Source organism: Schistocerca cancellata, chromosome 2 (assembly GCF_023864275.1).
Source record: "Schistocerca cancellata isolate TAMUIC-IGC-003103 chromosome 2, iqSchCanc2.1, whole genome shotgun sequence".
NCBI lineage: Eukaryota > Metazoa > Arthropoda > Insecta > Orthoptera > Acrididae > Schistocerca > Schistocerca cancellata.
Window position 1 is genome coordinate 1,059,119,963 of NC_064627.1, and position 25,453 is coordinate 1,059,145,415.

Sequence of the window (25,453 nt, forward strand, 5' to 3'; positions counted from 1 at the left end):
TACCTCTCACACATTGGCTCACAATAGAAATGATCAGCAACAAAAACATAAAATGAAACAATATAGTAAGTGAATGTTGGTGCAGGCTGTAGATACAGAATGCAGTATATACACAACCGACAAAGAGGATTGTTGCCCATGTATTGAACATGCACTAATACCCCATTAAAGCAGCACTTTATCTAACTCATTGATTTACTTGAATATTGTTTTTTACAGGTGCATGATCTTGAGTCTGGGACTGCTAGTGATTCCATTCCTCCCAGCTTCAAATATATTCTTCCGTGTGGGTTTTGTTGTGGCTGAGCGTGTTCTTTACCTCCCAAGTGCTGGCCATTGCATGCTTATTGTGATAGGCCTTCGACAGCTGGCCCAAGTTGATAGATCACTAGCACGGGTAATATGTACTACTAATGCTATTAATTGTCTATTTCTTACGAGGTCTGTTCAAAAATGCCGGAACGTTCGTAATTTCTCACCAGTGGTGTGTTGGAGCAAAATGCAGTTGTCATCCCTTCACATGCCTTTATTTAAAGTGAACTGCCAGAAGTTTCATTGTTGTATGTCTGTTAGTTATTGATCAGTGCTATAGTGCGCAGAACATTGTGTCACACAGGTTTCAAACTTTGAGATGGCAGAGCTAGAGGAGCAACGCATCTGCATTAAATTTTGCATGAAACTCAAGAAAACCTCTACAGAGAGACACCAAATGGTGCAGAAAGGCTACGGTGATGAGTGCTTAAGCCATACTCAGTGTTGCAAGTGGTTCACACGGTTTAAAAGTGGCCAGTTGGAAGTTAAAGATGACCCTTGTTCAGGATGCCCTTCAATATCTACTGACGATGCTCATGTCAGGAACGCCAACAAAATTGTGCGTGCCCATAGAAGACTGACTGTCCAAGAGATTTCAGAAGAATGTAACGTTTCAGTTGGATCATGTCATGAAATCATGATACAGCATCTCATCCCATGGCTCATGAGTCAAGACCGGAAAGATTTTCCCCTCGCAGTCTGTGAAGATCTTTTGGATTGCGCAAATGAGAACAAGATATTCCTTAAAAGAATTAGAGTGTTGATGAGACGTGGGTCTATGGATATGATGTTAAAACCAAGGTTCAGTCTTCACAATGAGTCGGGGAAGTTTCTCCATGACTAAAAGAAGCTCGTCAGGTCAGGTCAGATCTCAAAGCCATGCTGATAATTTACTTTAAAGGATTAGTTCATCATGAATTTGTGCCACAGAGACAAACTGATAATCGATGGTACTTTCAGAACGTCTTGTGATCCCTGTCAGAGAATGTGAGAAGGAAATGGTTTGCAATGTGGCGAGACAGTTCATGGCTCTTGCATCCTGATAACACACCCACACATTCATCTCTGTTGGTGCGTGACTATTGCACAAAAGACAAAATCACTGTGCTGCCTCATCCTCTGTACTGTCCAGACCTGATAATAGATAATAGAAAATTTGTAGGTGGCGCTTCATGTGATCCAGCAAGAGGTGTACCAAGACTGCTTCAGGAAGGGGAAATGGTGTTGGGAGTGGTGTGTTAGTTGTGGAGGAGAGTATTTTGAAGGAGATCATACAAAATAAGTGAGAGGTAAGCAATGAAAAAAATTTGTGGACAAAGTTCAGGCATTTTGGAACAAGCCTCATATAAACTAAATTTTATTTGTCTCTGCAACTTTAATAAGTTTCAGAAAAGTATGGAAAAAATCCAGTTTTGTTGTCAAACCTTTATTATAATAACATGAACATAGAATTCTGTTCTTATTCTACCTTCTAGTGAGTACAAAGGTTTATGTTTAGCCACCATTGCATACATTTAGTACTTAAAACCCATTGGTTACTTCTATTACCACTCACTGTATTTTGATAAAGTAAATGTTAAATGCTTGTTGTACAGAATAACATCTATAGGGTTTCTGTGAGGTGTCACAGAATATGTAATAACTTGATACCTTGTATTGAATAGCCAACTGGAGAAAATCAGGCAGACCACGTGTTTTCTGCAAGGAGTTCAAGTTTCTTCTCATGCCCAAATTATCCACTTCTTTGGGCTGTGCAAGGTATTGTTACTTTGTACCCTCACAGTTTTGACACTAGAAACATTTTATCTATTGTGAAATTTAAAACTTTCTGGTGTACAGATTGATTCATAAAATTTTGAGTGAACTGCTGGATATGTATGCAACTTGCTGCCATGATATTTTGGCACAGAGACTTATGGCCATCTTCAGGTGAATACAGACAAAAATGCACTGAGCTTTTGTATTTAAGACCCAGGCAGCACATGTGTGGTGTATCCAGTTGGTGTTGCACAAATGCTGCATAGGCATTTGCATTTCTGCTGCAAGTCCACGTGCTGTGGTGTGTGCCATCTATGGTGAGAGTTTGCATGGTGAAGAAGATAGGTTTGCAGTGGTGCACTTCAACTGCTGTCTGCGCTTGGTACATTTTCACCGTGTCAGATCTGTCAGTTACCTGTTATAAATCTTGCTGATGAACAGTCACCTTCAGAAATTGTTCTGGTGGTCCAGCTACTCCATCACATTGCTGTGTACAAACTTCCTTTTCTTCTGGGCTTTGATCCTTGCTGGTTGATGCTGAAATTTTAGAGCATGATGACTACTTTGAGCTACTAAATAACCCCAAACTCTCATTTCCTTTTCTCTATATGTAAAATTTTTGAGTCACATAATGACACATCCCAGTGAAAGTAACTCAAGATACTTTAATGAAACATTAACACATCCTTATACATAACATCTGACTCTTAGGCCATACATCGAAGTTATTTATAACATAAAAGAGATTAATTTGTTTTGGGTTCCCACTGACAATGTCGGCAGCCCTCTTACTCTGAGTTGTCCACGAAACCAAGTGCCAATGCATACTTACGGCCTCAGACAGCAAGTGAACACTGTGCATCACATGTGTGCTTGCCACTGCACTTGTTACTGTGCGTGCACGCTCCGTACAGACACAGCCAGAGATGCACAGTATTTGCTCCTTTCTTATATACAACTTAACAAATATCTATATTTAAAAAGAAAGATGATGAGACTTACCAAACAAAACCGCTGGCAGGTCGATAGACACACAAACAAACACAAACATACACACGAAATCTAGCTTTCGCAACCAACGGTTGCCTCGTCAGGAAAGAGGGAAGGAGAAGGAAAGACAAAAGGATATGGGTTTTAAGGGAGAGGGTAAGGAGTCATTCCAATCCCGGGAGCGGAAAGACTTACCTTAGGGGGAAAAAGGACAGGTATACACTCGCACACACACACATATCAATCCATACATACAAGACACAGGCAGACATTTGTCAAATGTCTGCCTGTGTCTTGTATGTATGGATGGATATGTGTGTGTGTGCGAGTGTATACCTGTCAAATGTCTGCCTGTGTCTTGTATGTATGGATGGATATGTGTGTGTGTGCGAGTGTATACCTGTCCTTTTCCCCCCTAAGGTAAGTCTTTCCGCTCCCGGGATTGGAATGACTCCTTACCCTCTCCCTTAAAACCCATATCCTTTTGTCTTTCCTTCTCCTTCCCTCTTTCCTGACGAGGCAACCGTTGGTTGCGAAAGCTAGATTTTGTGTGTATGTTTGTGTTTGTTTGTGTGTCTATCGACCTGCCAGCGCTTTTGTTTGGTAAGTCTCATCATCTTTCTTTTTAAATATATTTTTCCCACGTGGAATGTTTCCCTCTATTATATTCATATCATTAACAAATATCTACTATCACAATCATCTTAAGCTGGTGCGGTAGTGGGCCAGGGTATTTGATGAAACATGCTGTTGCATTACACACCCCACAATCGAGCTAAAGATGCGCATAATTGCTTTTCATATGCATCAATACTTTCATTTCCTCAACAGGTACATCATTTATATATATCTTTAGTGACTATTACTCCAGCTCATGTTTAACAAAATTTGTAGAACATGCTTTGTTCATTATAAGTGTCATGTTATATTTAAACTTTATACCGTGTCACACAATTTTTTACAATGCATATACCCTTATTTCTTTTAAAATACTTATGACTTTTTTCTGTAGGTGGGTATTGTTTGTTTCCTTAGTCTGTTTCTCAATAAAGAGATCAGTTTGCATTAACTTATTTAACATTTAACTCATTTACTTCTCAGTTCCCCTATACAAATTTTTATTATGTTTCCCTTTTCTAGAGGAGTCTTATGCTGACGGTACGTCGTTCCTTACGAGTAAACATCAAAATTTCAAATACCTGTATGTTAATATGCATGGAGATTTTAAGGGTCCCCTTACATTGTGATTAGGAAAAACCTTTATCTAAACTGGTTAAGAAACCTCTTCCTTGACATGATCATTTTCCACTGCAACTGTGTAAATTGTTTAATAAAAGAACTGCTCATTGCCTTCTGTGGGTAGATACTGCACAACCTCATGTGAAAATGCCCCATTTAAATTCTCTACAAATATATACTACCGCCATTCCTTGAACCACAGCATACCTCAGTCTCTCACGTATCTGTCCATCCGTCTCCCATTTCTACCTTCTCCTAAGCCGAGTACACTTCTCCTTATATTACAAACCAGTCACACAGCATCTATCAGCTTATTTTTTACTTCTCTCCTTACATCAGTTTGAAGAGATTTCTTCACTTATATTTGACTGTACTGAGATGTCAACCTGTGTTACTCTTCAGCTTATAGCTTAACATTTCTTTATACTCTAATTACTTACATTTAGCAAATCCTCATACTTATAATATTTTATACAATAATTCCCAGGCCCATCTGTTTACTTAAAGTTGAAAGCTTCATATCCACTTTTGCATTACCTACCATGGCTCATGCACGTACGTTCAGCCAGACTTTGTTCCTTATTTCTTAATATTTTACTCACTTTTCCCTACTTTATGCATGTAATTAACTCAGCAACATTACTCATTAGTACCTGTGAGATAAAATTATCTTGAGTTCTTAACTAATCTATATTCATAGAAAAATTTATATCAGTACTTACATTACACCAATTTGCTGGTATTCATATCCATACATACTTGTAATATGTTGTCATGCATCAATAATACCCAGTTTTCCTGGTTATGAATTTGATTTGCCCTTGGCATACTCTTGTCTTTAAGAAATCAATCTTGTTTTATTATGCCCATGCATCTGCTGTTTGAACAAGTGTAGTGTGTCTTCTTCAATACAGCTGTTCCTTCATGCATGGCTATCGCCACCAAAAATGTTTGATACCCGGGAACATCTCTACACTTGAATATTTGTTGTATTGTCATCATCTCATGTCTCATGCATGCAGATCAATCTCATCAATCCTGTGAAAACAGGTTGAAACTAAGCAGAAATAAGAAGGGTTCCACAAGGAAGACTATAGCTTATGGAAAGAAGAAAAGATATAACTGGACCTCCTAAAGGAGATTAAAGAAAGGAAATTAAGCATGGATTTCTTGAAATCTAAGAAGAAAAGAGATATCAAAGACAGTTCCCATGTCTTGGATGCCAATAAAATATCATCTACATAAATTGAAAGTTCTTGCAATAATTCTTTCCCAAGAGCTTGATCAAGGGCTCTAATAAATACTGAAACAGAATTATTCAATGAAAAAGGTGATATCCTAAATTGATAACATTTTCCATTGTATAAAAGCACTGTATATAGTTTAGAGTCCTCATTTAATTTTACCTGCCAATAGCCAACCATCAATTCCATCAAGCTAAACTATCTTGCTGTTCAAATCATTTCAATAATTCATCGATACTAACAGGTCTATCACATTCCATTTCTGTGTGCCTATTTTGTGTGCTTGCGTCCAACACAAGGTGAATCCTGCCTGCAGCCTTCTTAAGCACTAGTAATGGATTGTTATAGACACTTAATTAATTCTACTCTCTCATTCATGCTCAAAATTTCACTGTGTACTGATTTAAAATTTTCATTCATGTCTTTAAAATATTTCTTAAACTCATGACAAGCTACTGTATGTACCTCTGATGGTAGATTATCCACTAATACAGAGTGTTTCAAAAGGAATGATGCCACATGAGCATGCATAGCGAGCGATGTAGACAAACACTACTCCTGCGATTTTGCCATGCAGATGCAGTGCTGTTCCATAGGTATTATGTCACACCAAGAGATGTAAAAGCAGCAAGCAACCAACCATCTTTCTCAATTTCCATAGTACATTTTATGTTTTCATGCGTAGAGTTCAGGTGTTGAAGGAACTCTTGGAGAATGTCCAAATCATGAGGCCAAGCTATAAAAGTGTCATCAGCGTATACTGGAGGGATGTTTGCTCCCCAAAATCTTCCATAAAAGGATGGCCACCAGGGAAGACAAAGGATTCCCCATGGCGACATCATCCAATTGGTCAAAAAACATCATTGTTAAATAAAAAGTATGCTGAGGGTAGAGTGTGCTTGAACAACACTGTGATGTCAATCCCAGACCTACTGCCAACGAGATGTATTAAGTCCATCAGAGGCACATTTGTAAAAAGCAAAACTACATCAAAACTGACCAACAAATCATTGCTTTCCATTGATAGTGTGACATAGGCAACAACAAGGCTACAACAAGGCAGACTGCAAAGATTGACCCAATTTCACCACGGAGGGCGCACGCCACAGTGCACAGACTTGGAGCAGAAACGCATTCACTCAAGCAGCACTTGCACAATACCAGCTCAATACACCATGCATTTGCCAGCAGGGTCTTAAATATGGGAGCTCAGTGCATTTTTGTGTGTATTCGCCTGACAATGGCCAGAAGACTATGTGCCAAAATATTGTGGTAGCAAGTTGAAGAAATGCAGCAGTTCATCTGAAATATTGGAGAACATTAAATCTATTTCTGCACATCTCATTGGCTACTTAAAATTATCTTCAAAGTAAGTTGCAAACAGGTACATTTAACGACACTCACATGTAGCTTTTGGCCACAGCATTCGTCAGTAAAGAGTTCATACACACAAATACAAGCAAGCACACCACACACGCGCACACACACACACACACACACACACACACACACACACACACACACACACACACACACAACTGCCAACTCCAGCATCTTAGGCCAGAAGGTGTGCTTACTTTTGTGTGTGTTTCTCTTTTTCCAGTGAAGGCTGTGGACAAAAGCTTTATGTAACTGTCTTTTAATTGTGTCTGTCTGCAACTTGAAATGTCTTCTTTATGGAAAGTAGCAATCTATCTTGTCCTACATTGTTGATAGTCCTACCTGGAGTTTCCATTGTCTCATTTTCGCACTAGCCACTTGAAACTAAGTGCCCTGGTACATTGCCATTGCAGTATAAGAAGTGTTGTGAAATTGTTTTTAACCAGAAGATAGCTCTAGCTATCACTCTCACCCCTCCCCCCCCCCCCCCAAACTCCTACCCCACATTATTACTAATACATACTAAGATTTCTTTCTCAACCTGTTAAATAATTGTACATGTACCACCTGCTAATGTATTTAATACAAAAGGAATTTAATGGTGTGATTCCACCAAGAATGTACAGGTTATTGCATTTTTATGTCCACCTTGTGAATAATAAAAATAAATGTAGCAAGGACAGGCCATGACACACTGTAAATATGAAGTAACAGTGTGGGCAAAACATAAAAGAAAAGTGATTAATTGCTTATCTTTGGGATACTTGTTGTTGTTCTGGATATGTAGGTGTGCATACATACTTTTCATGTTGCAGCATAACTGGTGTAGATGGTAGTAGAAGTTGAAAAGGGTGGGAAGGCCGAAGAGGTGGAAGGAGGGGAGACTTCAAAAGATTGCAAAGAGAGGTGATGGAGTAGACAGAAAGCAACAACTTGGTGGATTCCAGCAACGAGTTGTGGCCTCAGACAGGATACACATGTGAAGGGAGATGTGCCAAGCAAGAAAGTGGGAGGGAGCCTGCCACGAAAATGGCCAGAGAACTGGAAAGGGAAGTACAGTGTGTAGCCTAAGAAAGATAAAATAGTAAGGAAAAGAAAACGAAAGGACTGGGGAAAACTAGAAGTTTAAAAGGAAGAGAAGAATGGACAGGCCAACACAAAGACTAACAGAATTTAAGTCTAGGAAAATTGCAGGGGAGTAGAATATGCTGGAAGAGCTCTTATCATATGAGCAGCTCAGAAGAGATGTTTCTGTGAGGAACCAATGTGACATGAGTTGCAAGGCAACAGATGAAGTTGAATGTGTTGTCACAGACAGTGTGTTCTGCATCTAGGCGAAGTAGACCATTAGCTTGTCTTCATTTCCAAAGCACCAAGCGAGGTGGCACAGTGGTTAGCACACTGGACTCGCATTTGGGCGGATGACAGTTCAATCCCGCATCTGGCCATCCTGATTTAGGTTTCCTGTGATTACCCTAAATCACTCCAAGCAAATGCCGGGATGGTTCCTTTGAAAGGGCACAGCCAACTTCCTTCCCTGTCCTTCCCTAATCCGATGAGATCGATGACCTCACTGTCTGATCTCCTCCCTCAAAACAACCCAACACCATTTCCAAAGCTGAGTTGTCATCTGATCTGAAATCAAGTGTGAAAGAGAGACTTGATCTTCAGTCCCTCATCTGTAATACAGATATTCAGTTGTGAAGTATTCCAGTACATCATCATCTAGCTTTCAGGTTATAAGGTTCCTAAAGCCAGTGTGAAAAGCATACTGGATGTATCATACCCTAACTAGTGAAATTACCTCAGATTACTAATAAAAAAAGTAAAAAATTAAAAACAACGCTACATCAACATGGTTTTATTATGATGACAACATTTTTCTCCTTTCTATTCTCTCTCTCTCTCTCTCTCTCTCTCTCTCTCCCCCCTCCCCTCCCCCTCCCCCTCCCCCTCCCCCTCCCCCTCTCCCTCTCCCTCTCCCTCTTTCCCCCTCTCCCCCTTCCTCTTTACTCCCCTCCCCCATCCCTCCCTCCTCTACCTCTCTCTTCGTATTTTTATTACTTCTCTCATCATCATCATCATCATCATCATCATCATAATCATTATTGTTATTAGTATTAGTATTAGTTTTTTCTGTAATATTAGGTGGACGGTAGTTTTAATGGGTAGCTGTAATTGATAAGTTAACAATAGTAAGGTTATAGCTAGTTCTTAGAAGGAACAAGTGTATGGGATCCACACTGTCAGAGTTATATTATAGCTAGTTCTTCAAAGAAAGAATTGTATAGGAACCCACACTGCTGGGACAGTTGTCCTCCAGCAGGTAACTTGGCCACTAGCATGTTAGCAAACAACAACCAAAACGTGTGTGTGTTTTTTAATAACGTGTTTCAAAATTTAATGTGTAAAAAATGGTCAATTTATTTAGCTAGGTAAAAGAAGGTTAAAGATCATCAATCCATACAAGGGACATAAATGTCATTGATATGAGTGTTGTAAGCACAGAGGAGAATATTGAAGTGCCTGTGTGAGCCTCCTATGTATTGGCATTGCAGCTGTTATGTGTAATATATATTGGAGCTCTGTGTTTGAAAGCAGGTGCTGTGCAAGAATGCTTTAGGTGAACACCTAAACAGTGCATAATAAGCATAAGCGCAGACATTGTCTCGGTGTATGAGCAACTAAGAACAAGTTGCAGTCATTTTCCTTTGCCACCACCCTTTTATTGCTGTGCCTCTGCATGTATCACAATTCTTTTTTTTGAATACAGTAGTCATTTGCTTGTGCTCTGCTACTTACATTGTTATTTACTCTCATTTATGTACAGGTAGGTTTTCTTTACCTGCTGATTGCCTTTGGTAGCCGTGCAACTCGAAGGAGTGCACAGTGGAAGACAGAGGAGGTTCTTTTTGAGAGTGGTCTTAATGTCTGCCCCCTTAATGCCAAAATTCATTACAACATCGCCAAAAAGGCAGGTGATGCTGGACATAAACTTTCAGCCATTGCTGGCTACAGGACAGCTCTCAGGTAACATGTTCAAAACTTCCTGTGTTTTATTTTAATATCATTTGACAGTTATATGGGAATCCTCTGTACTTGAAGTAATAGGTGAATTTTTAAGTTGTTCTCACCCCATCAAAATTTTTTGTATAGATGAAAAGAGAATCTTTTATGTGTATTTCATAAATTTATAATGTTTTCAGCCACTTGTAATATTTTTTAGTGTTAAGGTCCAAAACAGAATACATAATATTTATGATGAACAACTTTGTAGACTATATTGTTTCCCTGCATTAAAACTAAATTCTTTTTTCTTTTTCTTTTTGCAGGTTAAATGAAGAATATGATCAGGCAATGAACAACTTGGCCAATATGCTCAGAGATGAAGGACAGTTGACTGAAGCAGAAAGCCTCCTCCGAAAAGCCATATCATTGAGGTGAATTGAAACTTTTGATTCCTAAAATGTAAATTGAAGTACTGAAATATTTTGAAAAAAAATAGTTTATATATCAACAATAATGAATCAAGCACCTTCTAATTTTGCTATAAAGTTATGAAGGAAGCAAAAGAAGTAACTTCCAGTGGCTTAATATTTGTGCACTTGTTACTGAATACAACCCAAAGCTATTTCACAACTAACAGTAAAGATCTTGTGAACTGTATAATGTGACATGTGCTAAAGAACCAGACTTCATGTGCATAACTAAAATACTAAAGGAAGTTTCAAGTGAGCTAGTCCTTCAGTTGCCTTTTTGATTTGATTTGATTTTTTATTGGTCCAGTTTTATCATACAGCACAAATTGTACAATTGATATTGGACAGGTCAAAGATAAGTTATAATAATACATAGTATTAGCAGAATAGTAGGCAAATTAAAAATAGGTGCCTATTATAATTAATTCTGTTATGTATTCAGAAATTCTCTTACAGAATAGAAACAGTGCTTTATTAGAAATGCATTTAGTTTAGCTTTAAATATTGGATGAGTAGCATTTTTTATTTTCTCTGGTATCTTATTGTGTAGTATTACATCAATGTTAATTATGCTCCTCTGGTAAGTGGTTTTTCTGTGATATTTTTGATATATATTTGATTTCCCTCTGGTACTATAGTTGTGTACATGTTTGTTCTGTAGCAATTTGCCTGTTTTCAGGAGGTAGTCCCTAGTGAACAAGATAGTTTCATAAGTGAATAAACTTGGAACATTTAGAACACCAAGCTCAGTAAAATGGGATTTACAGGACTCCATCTTTTTGAGACCACGAATTATTTTTAGCGCTCTTTTTTGCATTCTAAAAAGCTTTACACTGTGAGTTGAGTATCCCCAGAAAATGACCCCATATCAGACTAGTGAGCAGAACTGTGCATGGTAAGCCTGCAATACTGTTGTTTAGCTTGTTGTAGCCTTTAAAATTCTTAGGCCATAGCACACAGATGATAGTTTTCTAGACAAATTATTTATACGTGTGTCCCACTTTAAGTCCTGCTGAACCCATAGACCCAAAAATTTTGTGACACATTTTGTAGGGTATCATTTTTTAATTGTGCTTGAATAGACATTTGATTAGTTGGAGGAATTAAATGAAAATCGACACACACAGTTTTTTCAGTATTTACAATGAGTTTGTTTTTTGTGAACCACTCAGAAAGTCTTTTCATAGAACTTTCTGCCATGGACTCCAAAGTTTCTGGACTGGATCCAGTGAGCAATATGCTGGTGTCATCAGCAAACAGGATAGTTTTTGTGGGACTCATATATTCAACTAAGACATCCACATAAATCAAGAAGAGTAGTGGACCTAAGATTGAGCCCTGTGGTACACCATATTTTATTGGTAATTCACTAGAAAGAAAGGAGTTGTTTCTTGTTTTATTCATTTTGTTGAATTCGTACTGAAGTGATACTTTCTGCCTGTGGTTTTTTTAGGTATGAACACAACCAACTATGTGCTACACCTCTTACTCCTTGTCTTTCTAATTTTTGGAGCAGAATGTCATGATCCAGGACGTCAAAGGCTTTTGATAGATCTAGAAAAATACCTGCAGCTAATTTATGTTAATCAAGGGATTTTAAAATGCAGACTGAGAATTCGAAAATTGCTGTCTGTGTAGATTTAGACTTTCTGAAACCATGTTGTACTGTAAGAGGTGCATATTTATTTATGGAACTTAAAAGCCTGTCATACGAGAGTTTTTCTTGAAGGAACTTAACTGTGACATGGGTTGGTAGTTTGATATTTTTTCAGAAGAACCCTTTTTTAGCAGTGGTGAAACTTTTGCTATTTTAAAAATATCTGGAAATACACCAGTTTTTAAAGAGAGGTTGAGAATGTTTGCCAAGGGGTGAGCTCATGCTTTTAATATGAAATCAGGCACTTCATCGAGACCACTTGACATTTTATTGCTTAATGATTTAATTTTACTTATAATTTCATTGGGGTTTGTTTCATAAACATACATAGAAGCAGTCGAGATCACTGACTTGCTGGAGAAACTTGAGACTGCTCCTTGACAGTGTACTTGAATAAGGTCTTCAGCTAGTGAAGTGAAGTATTCATTGAATTTTTCCACAACAGAATTTGGGTCTGTCACTTTTGAGCCTTCTAGTGTTAATGATACATTCTTTTTCTTTGGCTCTGAACTACAAGTTTCTTTCTTTATATCTCTCCACGTGGATCTCATTTTGTCACATGAGTTTCTTATCAAATTGTCATTTCACATAATTTTTGCCTCTTTGACTACTCTACCATAGATTCTTTTGTAGGCTTTTGAATAATCTGCGAATTGTTGAGTTACTCTATATTTCTTACAACAGTACTGCAGAAATCTGTTTCTCTCACTGGAAATTTTTATGCCTTTAGTTACCCATTGCTTATTATTGTTAGGTTTTACTGTTTTTACTACTTTTGGAAATGCAATATTAAAATAGTGAAGAAAGATGCTCTGAAAACTCATGTACATGCTATTAACATTGTTCTGAGTGGCGATGCTTTACCAGTTTTCCTTCACCAGTAAGAGATTAAAACTTCTAATGTTATCTTCAGAAAAGGTTAACTACTTTTTTGGAACTGCTTCTACTTGTTGGCATTTCTATACACAGTAGCTGTGCCTCATGATCACTATAACCCATGTTCAGTCCTCTGCTTGTGAATCTGTAATTTGTTTCTGAGATGAATATTTGGTCAATAATGGAATCTCTGCATTGTGTTAATCTTGTATGGGTAATGTATTATGGGGATCATATTGAATGTGTTGGTCATATTTATCAAAGCATCTCTGGTGCTGCTGTCTTTTGAAAAATTAATATTGAAATCCCCACAAAACACTATCTTCATATTTAGTGTACTGATCCTGTTCAGCAGAACCTCTAGTCTATTCATGAAGACTAGCAGGTTTCCACTTGGTGCTCTGTATATGTTAATAACTATGAAATTAAGCTCTGGCAGTTTAGTAATGGAAAGTTCAAAGTCTTTTTCAATTGAGTCAATATAACTTTTACTGACATCACAGAACTTTATTTGTTCTTTCACAAAGATAGCAGAGCCACCATGTTTGGAAAATTCTCAGCTAAAATGATTTGCTAATCTATATCCTGAGATTGTGGTTGATTTTACTTTGTCAATTCATAGCCAATGTTCAGTAATGCAGATTATGTCTACATTTAGTGCATACTGGAGTAGTGCTTCCAATATGGAAATTTTATTTGTGAGTGACTGAACGTTATGGTGTAGTATAGCAAAATCAGGGTATTTAGTAACTTTAGTTGAAACAGTTTCTGATTCTTTATCAAATGGCATTTCTAATACAGCACTTACCATAAAAATGTTTCGGTATCTTTCTTGTGTGTGGCTTCTGTTTGCTGGTGGCAATCAGCAGGTGAGTTAACTTCTGGAGCTTGTATAAGTTTTGCTTCATCCAAATCTGTCCTCTTCGGTTCAAACTATTTCATAATTTTCGTTTGGCTGACAACCTGATTGTTTGTTTCTCGACTAATCAGTTTAAACCACTTGGTAATTTCTAGGCATATGTCCTCCTTTCCAACTCTTACACAAATGCATCTTCAATAGGAAGACGCAAGAGCAAGAATGTAGCTTCAGTTCTAACTCTGACATGATCTCATTCTAAACTGAGAGAAGTTTTGACATTCCCTTCCATTTATAAAACTCACCCATATAACATATGCACATACTTATTCAATAATAGCTCATTACACTTCAATCATATACAAGATTATTTTTGATCAAAATCATAGTATTGTATTATACTGATCAATGAACTATACAATACTGATGTTTTGTTATCAGTCAAAAAAGAATCGTAAAAGTACATCAAACAATGGAAAATACAGGATGGAATGTAACAGTATTACACACACACACACACAAACCCAAGCGCACGTGCGCGCGCGCACACACACACACACACACACACACACACACACACACACAAATGCAGCTCACACATATGACCGCAGACTCAGGCAACTGAAACCACATTGCGAGCAGTAGCTAGCACCAGTGCATGATGGGAGTATCGACTGGGGGGGGGGGGGGGGTAAGGAGGAGGTGGGAAGGGAGAGGGATAGTATGGTGGGGGTGATGGACAGTGAAGTGCTGCAGGTTAGACAGAGGGCAGGGGAGAGGTGGGTTAGACGGAGTGTAGGGGAGAGGTGGGGAGGGAGGCGCAGAAGTAGTGGAAAAGGAGAGAAGTAAAAATACTGAGTGTGATGGTGGAATGATGGCTATGTAGTGCTGGAATGGGAACAGGGAAGGGGCTGGATGGGTGAGGAGAGTGACTAATGAAGGTTGAGGCCAGGGGAGTTTCGGGAATGTAGGATTTATTGCAGGGAGAGTTCCCACCTACACAATTCAGAAAAGCTGGTGTTGGTGGGAAGGATCCGTATGGCACAGGCTGTGAAGCAGTCATTGAAATGAAAGATGTCATGTTTGGCAGCATGTTCAGTAACAAGTAACAAGTAACAGTTGTTTCTTGGCCACAGTTTGTTGGTGGCCATTCATGTAGACAGACAGCTTATTGATAATCAGGCCCACATAGGATGCAGCACAGTGGCTGCAGCTTAGCTTGTAGATTACATGGCTGGTTTCACAGGTAGCCCTGCCTTTGATGGGATAGGTGATGTTTGTGACCAGACTGGAGTAGGTGGTGGTGGGAGGATGTATGGGACAGGTCTTGCATCTAGGTCTATTACAGGAGCATGAGCCATGAGGTAAGGGATTGGGAGCAGGGGTTGTTTAAGGATGGACGAGTATATTTTGTAGGTTTCGTGGAGAGCAGAATGCCCATGTGGGAGGGGTGGGGAGGATAGTGGGCAGGATATTTCTCATTTCAGGGCACAATGAGAGGTAGTCGAAACCCTGGTGGAGAATGTAATTCAATTGCTGCAGTCCTGGGTGGTACTGAGTTATGAGGGGAATGCTCTTCTGTGGCTACATGGTGTGACGTTTGGAGGTGGTGAGAGACTGGAAAGATAAGGCACAGGAGATTTGGTTTTTGTACATGGTTGGGAGGATAATTACGGTCTGTGAAGGCTTCAGTGAGACCTTCGATATATTTTGAGAGGGACCACTTGTCACTACAAATGTGACAACCACGGATGGCTAGGCTGTATGGAAACAGCTGGAACACCCAGTTGCTGTGTGCATTGCATAGCACAGTGTTCTTCATTTTAATGACTGATTCAGAGCCTGTGTCGTCTGTATCCTTCCTACCGACACCAGCTCTTCTGAATTGTGCAGGTGTCAACTCTCCCTGCAATATATCCTATGTTCCCGTAACCCTTCTGTTCTCAACCTTTGTTTGTCATTCTCCATTACCCATCTATCCCCTTCCCTGTTCCCACTCCACAGCCTTCTATTCCACAAACATACCCACAGTCTTTTTACTCTCCTTTTCCGCTCCATCCTCTCCTCCGCAGCCTCCCCCCCCCCACCTACCCCTCCCTCAACGCCTCATCTGTCTAACCCCTGACACCACCTAGCTGCCCTACGCCCTACCCTCTCTCTCCACCTTATCCCTGCGTGCTCCCACAAACAGCACTTTACTGTCCCCCACCTGTACCCTTCTATCCCTCCCTCTTCCTGTCCTAGATTCCTCCTTAGCCCCACCACCCAGGCTGTTGCTTGCATCATGTGCTATTGCTCGCAGGCTGGCCTCAGCAGCCAGAGACAGTGATTTTGTGTGTGTGTGTGAGTTGCATTTGCTTGAATGTGCGTGTGTGTGTTGTCTATTTCAGAAGAAGTTCTTCTGATCAAAAGCCTGTGTGTTTGGTAGTTTCTTTGTTGTGCCTGTTTGGAACTCAACATCTTTGCTATATGGTGAGTAGCAATCTATACTTTTCATAATATTGTCATTATTCCATCCTGTATTTTCCATTGTTTAATTTCTTTTGTTTCATCATATATTTCTTCAGTCTCTTAATTATCTGCGGAGCTAGATGGCATATAAACGTGTATGACTGGGGCTTCATGCCAATTCATATAGTGTTCTAATTACAACACATTCTATTTTAACTCATTGTATTTCATATCCTGTTGAGCAAACAACACATGAACTTACAAAAACATAAATGTGTCAGTGGAGGTGAATGGCTAATTCCCTTAATAATCAAACACCCAGCCACAGCATTTAGATTTATTTTTCATGTGTCATTTTTGTTATATTTTGGGGACAGATTTTACGCTGTTTGTATTACAAAAAGTTTTATATGTTGAAGACTCAGATGTTAACAAGAGAAAGCAAGAAAGAGAGTGTTAATCAGATTTTGATAAGGAAGTTTTTCATGAGTGTGTGATTTTTACTTCTTTTAATCACATTCATAGTAAAGTACTTCCATAATTTAGTGCATGATTGCTGTATTAAACATACAGTGTGCCTAAAAAATCCTACAGTGTCCACTGTCACCACAGACACCACCACAAACATAAATCTCCTTTACCACATTCTGTTGGGAAGCATTTATAATAACCATATAGCGTTAGTGCCAAATATGCCACAGTGGCTTTACAATGTGTGGAGAACAGCAATAAGCATGAAAGTTATTTTTATTTCAACAGTAAGATTAGGGGAGATAAACGGATACTTGTATAGGTTGGTGTACTATCATACTATGTATTATCTCTCTCCCATAAAGGGTAAAACATGCAAAAAGGTGAGTGTTGATCCATAAATTGATTTAAGCCAGTATTCGTCAGCCAGTAATAATTTAATAAAAATTACATTAATATATTTTTAAATACTGTAGTGTGTGCTGTATGTTAGCTTTGTTGTTACATTTGTGCCTCTCCGTTTCATTGTGGAATAGTAGTCTCCCTGTTGTGTGATTATAAAGCTGATACATTTGGTTTCTTACAGAAATGATTTTGCTGCTGCCTGGATGAATTTGGGCATTGTACTTTCAGGACAAAAACGCTATCAAGAAGCAGAAGAATGCTACATAACAGCTCTTAAGCATAGACGGAAATACCCTGACTGCTATTACAATTTAGGAAACTTGGTTAGTACAATTATGGCTCTGCTTCCCATTTCAAAAGGATTTGTTTCATTTAAAAAATTTATTAAAAACAAACTGTACTACTACTGATAATCAAGTAACTGAAGTATTGAAGGGATGAGAAGAAGCATTGGGTGTAAAAAGGGACAAAACTAGAACTCTGATCTTGTAGTTGTGTTCTTTGCTGTGGTAGGGGAACTATAACAACCGCTGTATCATTTTTTAACAACAAACATCAAACTTAAGCTCAGTTCTCAGTACCAATTATATATTCAATTCATTTGAGAGGGATGTGAACAAGTTGAAATTTGAGTATGTGAATCACAAATACATTCAGAGTTGAAATGGGACAAAGTCTAGATCTGCTTTTAGGTATTTTCTGGGAGAAGTTTAATTGCACATAATTTCCTGTTCCTGCCTAAATAATACCTTGCATTAACATAAAACATTGGGGGGACAAGCCAAGCATAACAAAAATCACTCTTCTCTTCAGAAGCAACTATTGCATCATCATAGGATAGTGTGATTTACTTGTTTACTTGCAGTGATATTTATTTATTCCTCCCTGTCTTCATATTGCTTCCATTTTCTGCCTTCTGTTTTATCATGTGTATCAGGTCGATCTGTGTCAGGGACATCTTGCTTGGGACATCAGTCATGTGAGTATGAAGTGTGCTTACTTGTGTGGTATGTGTTTTACTGCTGAAGAAAGCTCTGGTCGAAATCTGTAATGTGTGAGAGTCTTTAGTTGTGTCTGTCAGTAACTCAATGGGTAATCTTAATGGTGAGTAGCAATCTATCCTTTTCCTAATATTGTTGTTCTTTGCTTCTAGATTAGATTATATTAGGTCACAAATATGACACATCATAATGATGTGAAACACGTCAGTTAGTCTCTTTACATAACATACCTAAATTTCTTTCTTTTTTCTTCTTTTTTTATTGTAAAATTGCTGATTTATATCTAAAAATTTATCTATTGAGTAGAAGGAGTTGTTATGCAGATATTCTTTTAATTTATTGTTAAATACTAGTTGGCTATCTGTCAGACTTTTGATGCTATTGGAAAAGTGACCAAAAATTTTTGTGGCAGCATAATTTACCCCTTTTGGTACCAAAGTTAGATTTAACCAAGAATAGTTAAGATCAGCCTTCCTGCTACTGTTGTAGCTATGCACAATGCTGTTGTTTTTTAATTGGGATGTGTTATTAATAACAAATGTCATAAGTGTGTGTGTGTGTGTGTGTGTGTGTGTGTGTGTGTGTGTGTGTGTGTGTGTGTGTGTGTGTGCGTGCGCGCGTGCACGCACGCATGTGTGCGCATGCGCACATGCATACAAGGTGGAGGAAAATCGTGTAACGAAATTTTAACCCTGGATAGCTGATGCCATTAGGAACCAAAATTACTAATGTCGTGTAGGTTGACAACACACAATTTTTAAAGTACGGAAAGTGCTCTGCAGGATTGCCCTGTTGCCGGATGCTCTGGACAACACATGACCATGAATGCTTTGCTTGCCAGAGATTGCCGGTGACTTGTGTGCTCCGAAGTGAAGCTTATGTGTGAATGCCTCAGATGCGAAGTGGTGACAAACAGCAAGACCTGTTTGACATGTGCACATATCACATGCGGGCAGTGATGGGGCGAGGGACTTCTGTATGTGTGAACCGATAACCATAGCACTGCCCATCAACTGACGAATGACAACAGGTCAATCCCATGGCCAATCAGAGCACGTGGCATCGAGTTTCTGTGGTTTAAAAATGGTATGTTGTTGACCTATACAACATTAGTAATTTTGTTTCCTACTGGCATCAGCTGTCCAGGGTTAAAATTACATGACACAATTTTTCTCCATCCTGTATAAATAAACAAACACACACACACACACACATTGTGAAGCAGCTGTAAATATCCCTAGTTTCTTAAATAAAAATCTGTAAGATGATCTTGGGTGGGCTCCAGCTATTATTCTGATTACACATATTTTTGAAATGAATACTTTTTTCCCTTAATGACAAATTACCCCAAAATATGACACCATAGGAAAGCAGTGAATGAAGGTGGGCATAGTAAGCTAATTTACTGATATGTTTATTGCCAGAAATTTTTAAGAATGCTAATAATGTAAGTATAACAACGAAAGTAATCAATTTTTGACAATATAATGTAACTGGATAGATAAAAAGTGATGCTCACCAAGCAGCAGCAAGAGAACACACATATATTACTTATTCAAACTTTCAGAGCCGGTGGTTCCTTCTTCTGGCAGAGGGGTTGAATGGGAAGAAATAGGGTTGGAGAGAAGTAACTGGAGAGGTTTAGGAATGTGTATGTGTGGACGGATATGTGTGTGTGTGCGAGTGTATACCTGTCCTTTTTTCCCCCTAAGGTAAGTCTTTCCGCTTCCGGGATTGGAATGACTCCTTACCCTCTCCCTTAAAACCCATATCCTTTTGTCTTTCCTTCTCCGTCCCTCTTTCCTGACGAGGCAACCGTTGGTTGCGAAAGCTAGAATTTTGTGTGTATGTTTGTGTTTGTTTGTGTGTCTATCGACCTGCCAGCGCTTTTGTTTGGTAAGTCTCATCATCTTTCTTTTTAAATATATTTTTCCCACGTGGAATATAATAGAAGGAAACATTCCACGAAGGAAAAATATATCTAAAAACAAAGATGATGTGACTTACCAAATGAAAGTGCTGGCAGGTCGATAGACACACAAACAAACACAAACATACACACAAAATTCTAGCTTTCGCAACCAACGGTTGCGTCGTCAGGAAAGAGGGAAGGAGAGGGAAAGACAAAAGGATTTGGGTTTTAAGGGAGAGGGTAAGGAGTCATTCCAATCCCGGGAGCGGAAAGACTTACCTTAGGGGGAAAAAGGACAGGTATACACTCGCACTCGCACACACACACATATCCATCCGCATATACACAGACACAAGCAGACATTTGTAAAGGCAAATGTCTGCTTGTGTCTGTATATGTGTGGATGGATATGTGTGTGTGTGCGAGTATATACCCGTCCTTTTTTCCCCCTAAGGTAAGTCTTTCCGCTCCCGGGACTGGAATGACTCCTTACCCTCTCCCTTAAAACCCACATCCTTTCGTCTTTCCCTCTCCTTCCCTCTTTCCTGATGAGGCAACAGTTTGTTGCGAAAGCTTGAATTTTGTGTGTATGTTTGTGTGTCTGTCGACCTGCCAGCACTTTCATTTGGTAAGTCACATCATCTTTGTTTTTAAGTATATTTTTCCTTCGTGGAATGTTTCCTTCTATTATAACCATATCATATATATATATATATATATATATATATATATATATATAATAGAGGGAAACATTCCACGTGGGAATACTTCCCACTAACACCAACCTGTCAGAACTCCGGAGATGGGAACTTGCCCTTCAGCATATCCTCTCTTCTCGCTATCCGCCAGGCCTCAATCTCCGCTAATTTCAATCTGCCGCCGCTCATACCTCACCTGTCTTTCAACATCATCTTTGCCTCTGTATTTCCGTCCCGACTGACATCTCTGCCCAAACTCTTTGCCTTTACAAATGTCTGCTTGTGTCTGTGTATGTGTGGATGGATATGTGTGTGTGTGCGAGTGTAAATCTGTCCTTTTGTCCCCCTAAGGTAAGTCTTTCCGCTCCCGGGATTGGAATGACTCCTTACCCTCTCCCTTAAAACCCAATCCTTTTGTCTTTCCTTCTCCTTCCCTCTTTCCTGACGAGGCAACCGTTGGTTGCGAAAGCTAGAGTTTTGTGTGTATGTTTGTGTTTATTTGTGTGTCTATCGACCTGCCAGCGCTTTTGTTTGGTAAGTCTCATCATCTTTCTTTTTATATATATATATATATATATATATATATGTGTGTGTGTGTGTGTGTGTGTGTGTGTGTGTGTGTGTGTGTGTGTGTTCTCCTGCCAGTGCTTGGTGAGTAGATTTTTTTTGTCTATCCCGTTATGTAATAATAACATAAGCAGCTGAACTCAAACATTTCAGTGGATCATCAATGTGTTTCTTCCAATTCAGTCTCTCATCAGTGCACTCACCTAAAAATTTTGAATATTCTGTCTTAGCTACAGACTTCTCTTCAAAATTTGTATTCATTAATCATGTTATGCCATTTGTTGTACAAAACTGTGTATATTGTGTTGTTTTATCAAAATTTAGTGAGGGTCCATTTGCAGAGAACTACTTAATAATTTTCTGAAAGACATCATTTACAATTTCCTTGGCTAATTCGTGTTTGTTGTGTAATTGCTATACTTGTATCATCAGCAAAAAGAACTAGCTTTGATCTTCAGAAGTATAGAGTGGTATGTCATTAATGATATTAAGAACAATAAGGAATCCCAGACTGAATCACATGAGACCCATTCTTGATACCTCCACATTTTGAGGAATTGCTGTTTTTTTGTGTGTTATTTCAATTTTCTGCACTCTTCCAGTTAAATATAAACTAAAGCATTTGACCATTGTCCCACTAATACCACACTACATAAGCTTATGTAGAGGAATTCCATGATATACACAATAAAAAGCCTTTTAGAGATCACAAAAAATCCCAGTGGGTAATGTTCAGTTGTTCAGAGCATTTAAATATGATTTGTTGAAAAGCGTTTCTGGAAACCAAACTGACATTTTGTTGGTACTTTATTTTTACAATATGTGAAGCTACTCTTGAAAACATTCCTTTTTTGAGAATTTTGGATAAATTTGTCAGAAGCGAGATTGGGCAGTAGTTGTCAGCATCAGACCTATCCCCTCTTTTATGAAGTGGTTTAACAGTAGCATATTTCAGTCTATCAGGAAAAATGCCCTGTTTCACCGAGCTACTACATATGTGACTGAGAGTTCTACTTACCTGTTCAGAAGAGGTGGATAGAATTTCAATTTTATCAAACTGCATAAGTATTGCATCTTCCATCCATAACCTTGCCTTTTCTGATGAGCATCTAGATTCTTCTTCCTCCGCAACATTTAAAAAATCATTATTAAAAATATTTTCAACTTCTGACTATTTGTTAATAAAGTTTTCATTTAGTTTGATGGTAGTACAAGCTTTGTGTGGTCTTGGTTGCCATGTTTCCCTTTGTCCCTTTCAATAACATTCCATATTGGTAGAGGTATGCTCCTTCTTCACAACTAAATAAAGGTAGTTTGTTTTTTCCATATGTGTCATGTCAGGAATTTTTTTGTGTAATTCTTCACTCTAAAAGCTTTTGTGTCTTGTTCCATGTTAGAACAGGACATAAAAATTATTAGAGTGAACAGTTACAACAAAAAACTCCTGATGTAACAGGAAAACGTTCATATACAAAGAGCCCTTGCAATGAAAAAGAAAATAATTAGTGACCAAATCAATATAAGCAGTAACTCACTGATCAGTTTAGCCACTAAAACAATTTGTAACGTCTCCGCTCTCACGTACGTTAACTCTTTAAAGCCTATACTATGGTAAGTTGACGGGCTTCATCTTATAAGAAAGGATTTTAGTAAATATGTTGACCGCATGTACCTGAATGGAGGCAAAATCAGACTTACACCCACTCAGTAACAACAATGATACGTCAAGCAAGTGTAAAGTGCAATTACACGTTTGGACGGACAAGAAACATACACAGCAGATGCTACCAATTGTTAATAATACGGTCGCCAGCCTAATTAGGCATTAAGTGAGTTTTTTCCTTGTACAAGTGGATGTACGTACAAGCATAACAACACGTAGTAATACTGCATTATATGGTAAATTTTAGAACCAGAAAAATCTACTGAACTAATATTTTCACTTTCTATACTAATTTGGACAAGCTATAAATACACAACATTACACTATAATGATTACTACAAACTGCGTTTTGTCTATTGATCCGACTGAAATCGGGCATAGGTTACCCTAGAAACAGCACTTTTGAAACACACATACAATGTCAATTTTAAGAAGGGTAAAACACTGATAAATTTAGGTTTTATATTGACTTTAACTTTGCTGGTCAAAGCAGTTCAGTACACTTCAGGATTCAAATGAATAGAAAAGAAAGAAAGGGGGGGGGGGGACCCTGAAACTGTTATGATCACTGTAGTGAAAGTTTGATCATTGAGAGCCTTAAGCATTCTAGATTTCCAATATATGATTTACCACTCTTTTTGTCTTATTTCCTGCTCATTTAACTACCGTTATTTTTGTCTCAATTTAAATAAACTTCATTACTAAACCAATTTCAATATTATCTTCCAACTTGGTCAGACCTATATTATTCGTCCAGTATTTCATTAACAACAAAGCTCTTTAAACATCATTCTAACATAGATAGGTCTGCAGGTAATTATTATCAACATAAACTTTAAATCTTCATCTTGGGATACTCGGATTGCACAACATGTGGAAAGGACCCTGTCTAGGTTAGTTGTGAGGATAATTAATTGATTGGACAGTTCTGGTAAAATTTAAGTTATTATTGAACAGTATGTAGTAAAAGTGACACAGGTCCACACGAATACAGTACTGAAAGTTTCAACCTGTTCGTATCGATGAGGCGGTCGGCAGGCGGCGAGATGGCGAGGCACAAAGCACACATGCAATTACAGCAATGGCTCATGAAATATCGGCACTTTACTTCTTCATGGCGTCGCAATGCTTTTCCATTTAGTGCCTATGGAATATTGCCATGCTGTATAGACGTCGGAAACAGCGCATCCGAGGCTCAACGAAACCACTTTTTCCAGGAGAGCCTCCTCGATCTAGCACGTGTTTCTCAGATCGATGCCCAACTCCGACTAACTCTGCTGAGCTCGTTATGCCGTACAGCGCCCGTGTGCATTTTCCCGCGCCCGCCTGCCTCCACCTTTTACCGCTCCCCTACAGACAGGCTATTCACCAAAGGTTTTACATTCCACATATTCTAATACATTGCCTACGTATGGACCAGGCGTACAAATACAACTTTCACATCTTATAATAGTTTCAACATTAGGTACACTTCACTTCGATTACAACATTACTTGAAATTTGACATAAATATTAAAATTTACATCGAAAATTGTTTATAGCTTCTTCAACATAATGACATGAAACAAAAAAACAAAAAAAAAAAATGAAATCAGAACATCGATTATCCTAACTTATTGAAATTCAGAAGGAAAAAATGTATTACATATACAGTAGGATAACGTTAGTGTTGTTACACATGCCCCTGTTTCCATTAAATTTCACTAAGTGCAAATTTGATGGGAACACTGAACTTTATATTTATACAGTGGTTCTGAATCTTTGTGTGATTGTCCCATCAAAAAAAATTTTTACAGTCCAACCTCCTATCACAACATTATTTAAGTAGCAAACTACTCATCATTGTTCAATTTCTCAGACAAATAAAAACCAAATTTGGAACACAAACACTTATTTACAAAAGCAAATACAAATATCTATATACACTATAAAACAATTTGTTGCTGCTTGCATTGAATGGCAGTCCATTTCCTCATTTACTAAAAAAAAAAAAACACACACAATAATATTTAGAAAATTACTACACACATTTGCTGCGTATTATTCAGATTTGGGCAGTCCTTTTCACCTCATATTGTTACATCTCCTGTATCACACTTACAATTCTCCTTTGACTATTTATCTGCCCTCTTTGGTGTTTGGCAGTCCTTTATATTGTGGCTCATATACAGCCCATTTTCATTTTTGACAGTCCCATCTTTTATCTGGCTGACAGCATTTATCCTTTCTTTTCAGTCCTTTTTCTCCATACCTCTTTACATTTATAGTACAACTGGTAATCTGAAACTCACATAATTACATTAGTACACTGATATTGGTCTACCTATGTTACAAAGATTTGTTACATTTGGCATAAATTAGTTTCTGCATAATATACAGCACATTTACTGCAAATTGTTTTCTGATTGTACTTAGTTCACTCACTTCTAGGAACATACAGTTTCAGGTCCACAACATTTCTTACATCTAAAGGTCTTTTGGATTTTGGGTAGAT

At 38.3% G+C, this 25,453-nt stretch overlaps 1 protein-coding gene across 1 annotated transcript in view; it reads left to right on the forward strand.

Annotated features, from left to right (window-relative positions):
• LOC126163056 (protein O-mannosyl-transferase TMTC4-like) overlaps positions 1-25,453 on the forward strand; it is a 137,452-nt gene that overhangs the window by 51,335 nt on the left and 60,664 nt on the right. The window contains exons 7-10 of the mRNA XM_049919955.1: positions 220-397; positions 9,754-9,953; positions 10,256-10,363; positions 17,300-17,441. Coding sequence (XP_049775912.1) covers positions 220-397; positions 9,754-9,953; positions 10,256-10,363; positions 17,300-17,441 — 628 coding nt within the window. The remainder of the gene's footprint in view (positions 1-219; positions 398-9,753; positions 9,954-10,255; positions 10,364-17,299; positions 17,442-25,453) is intronic.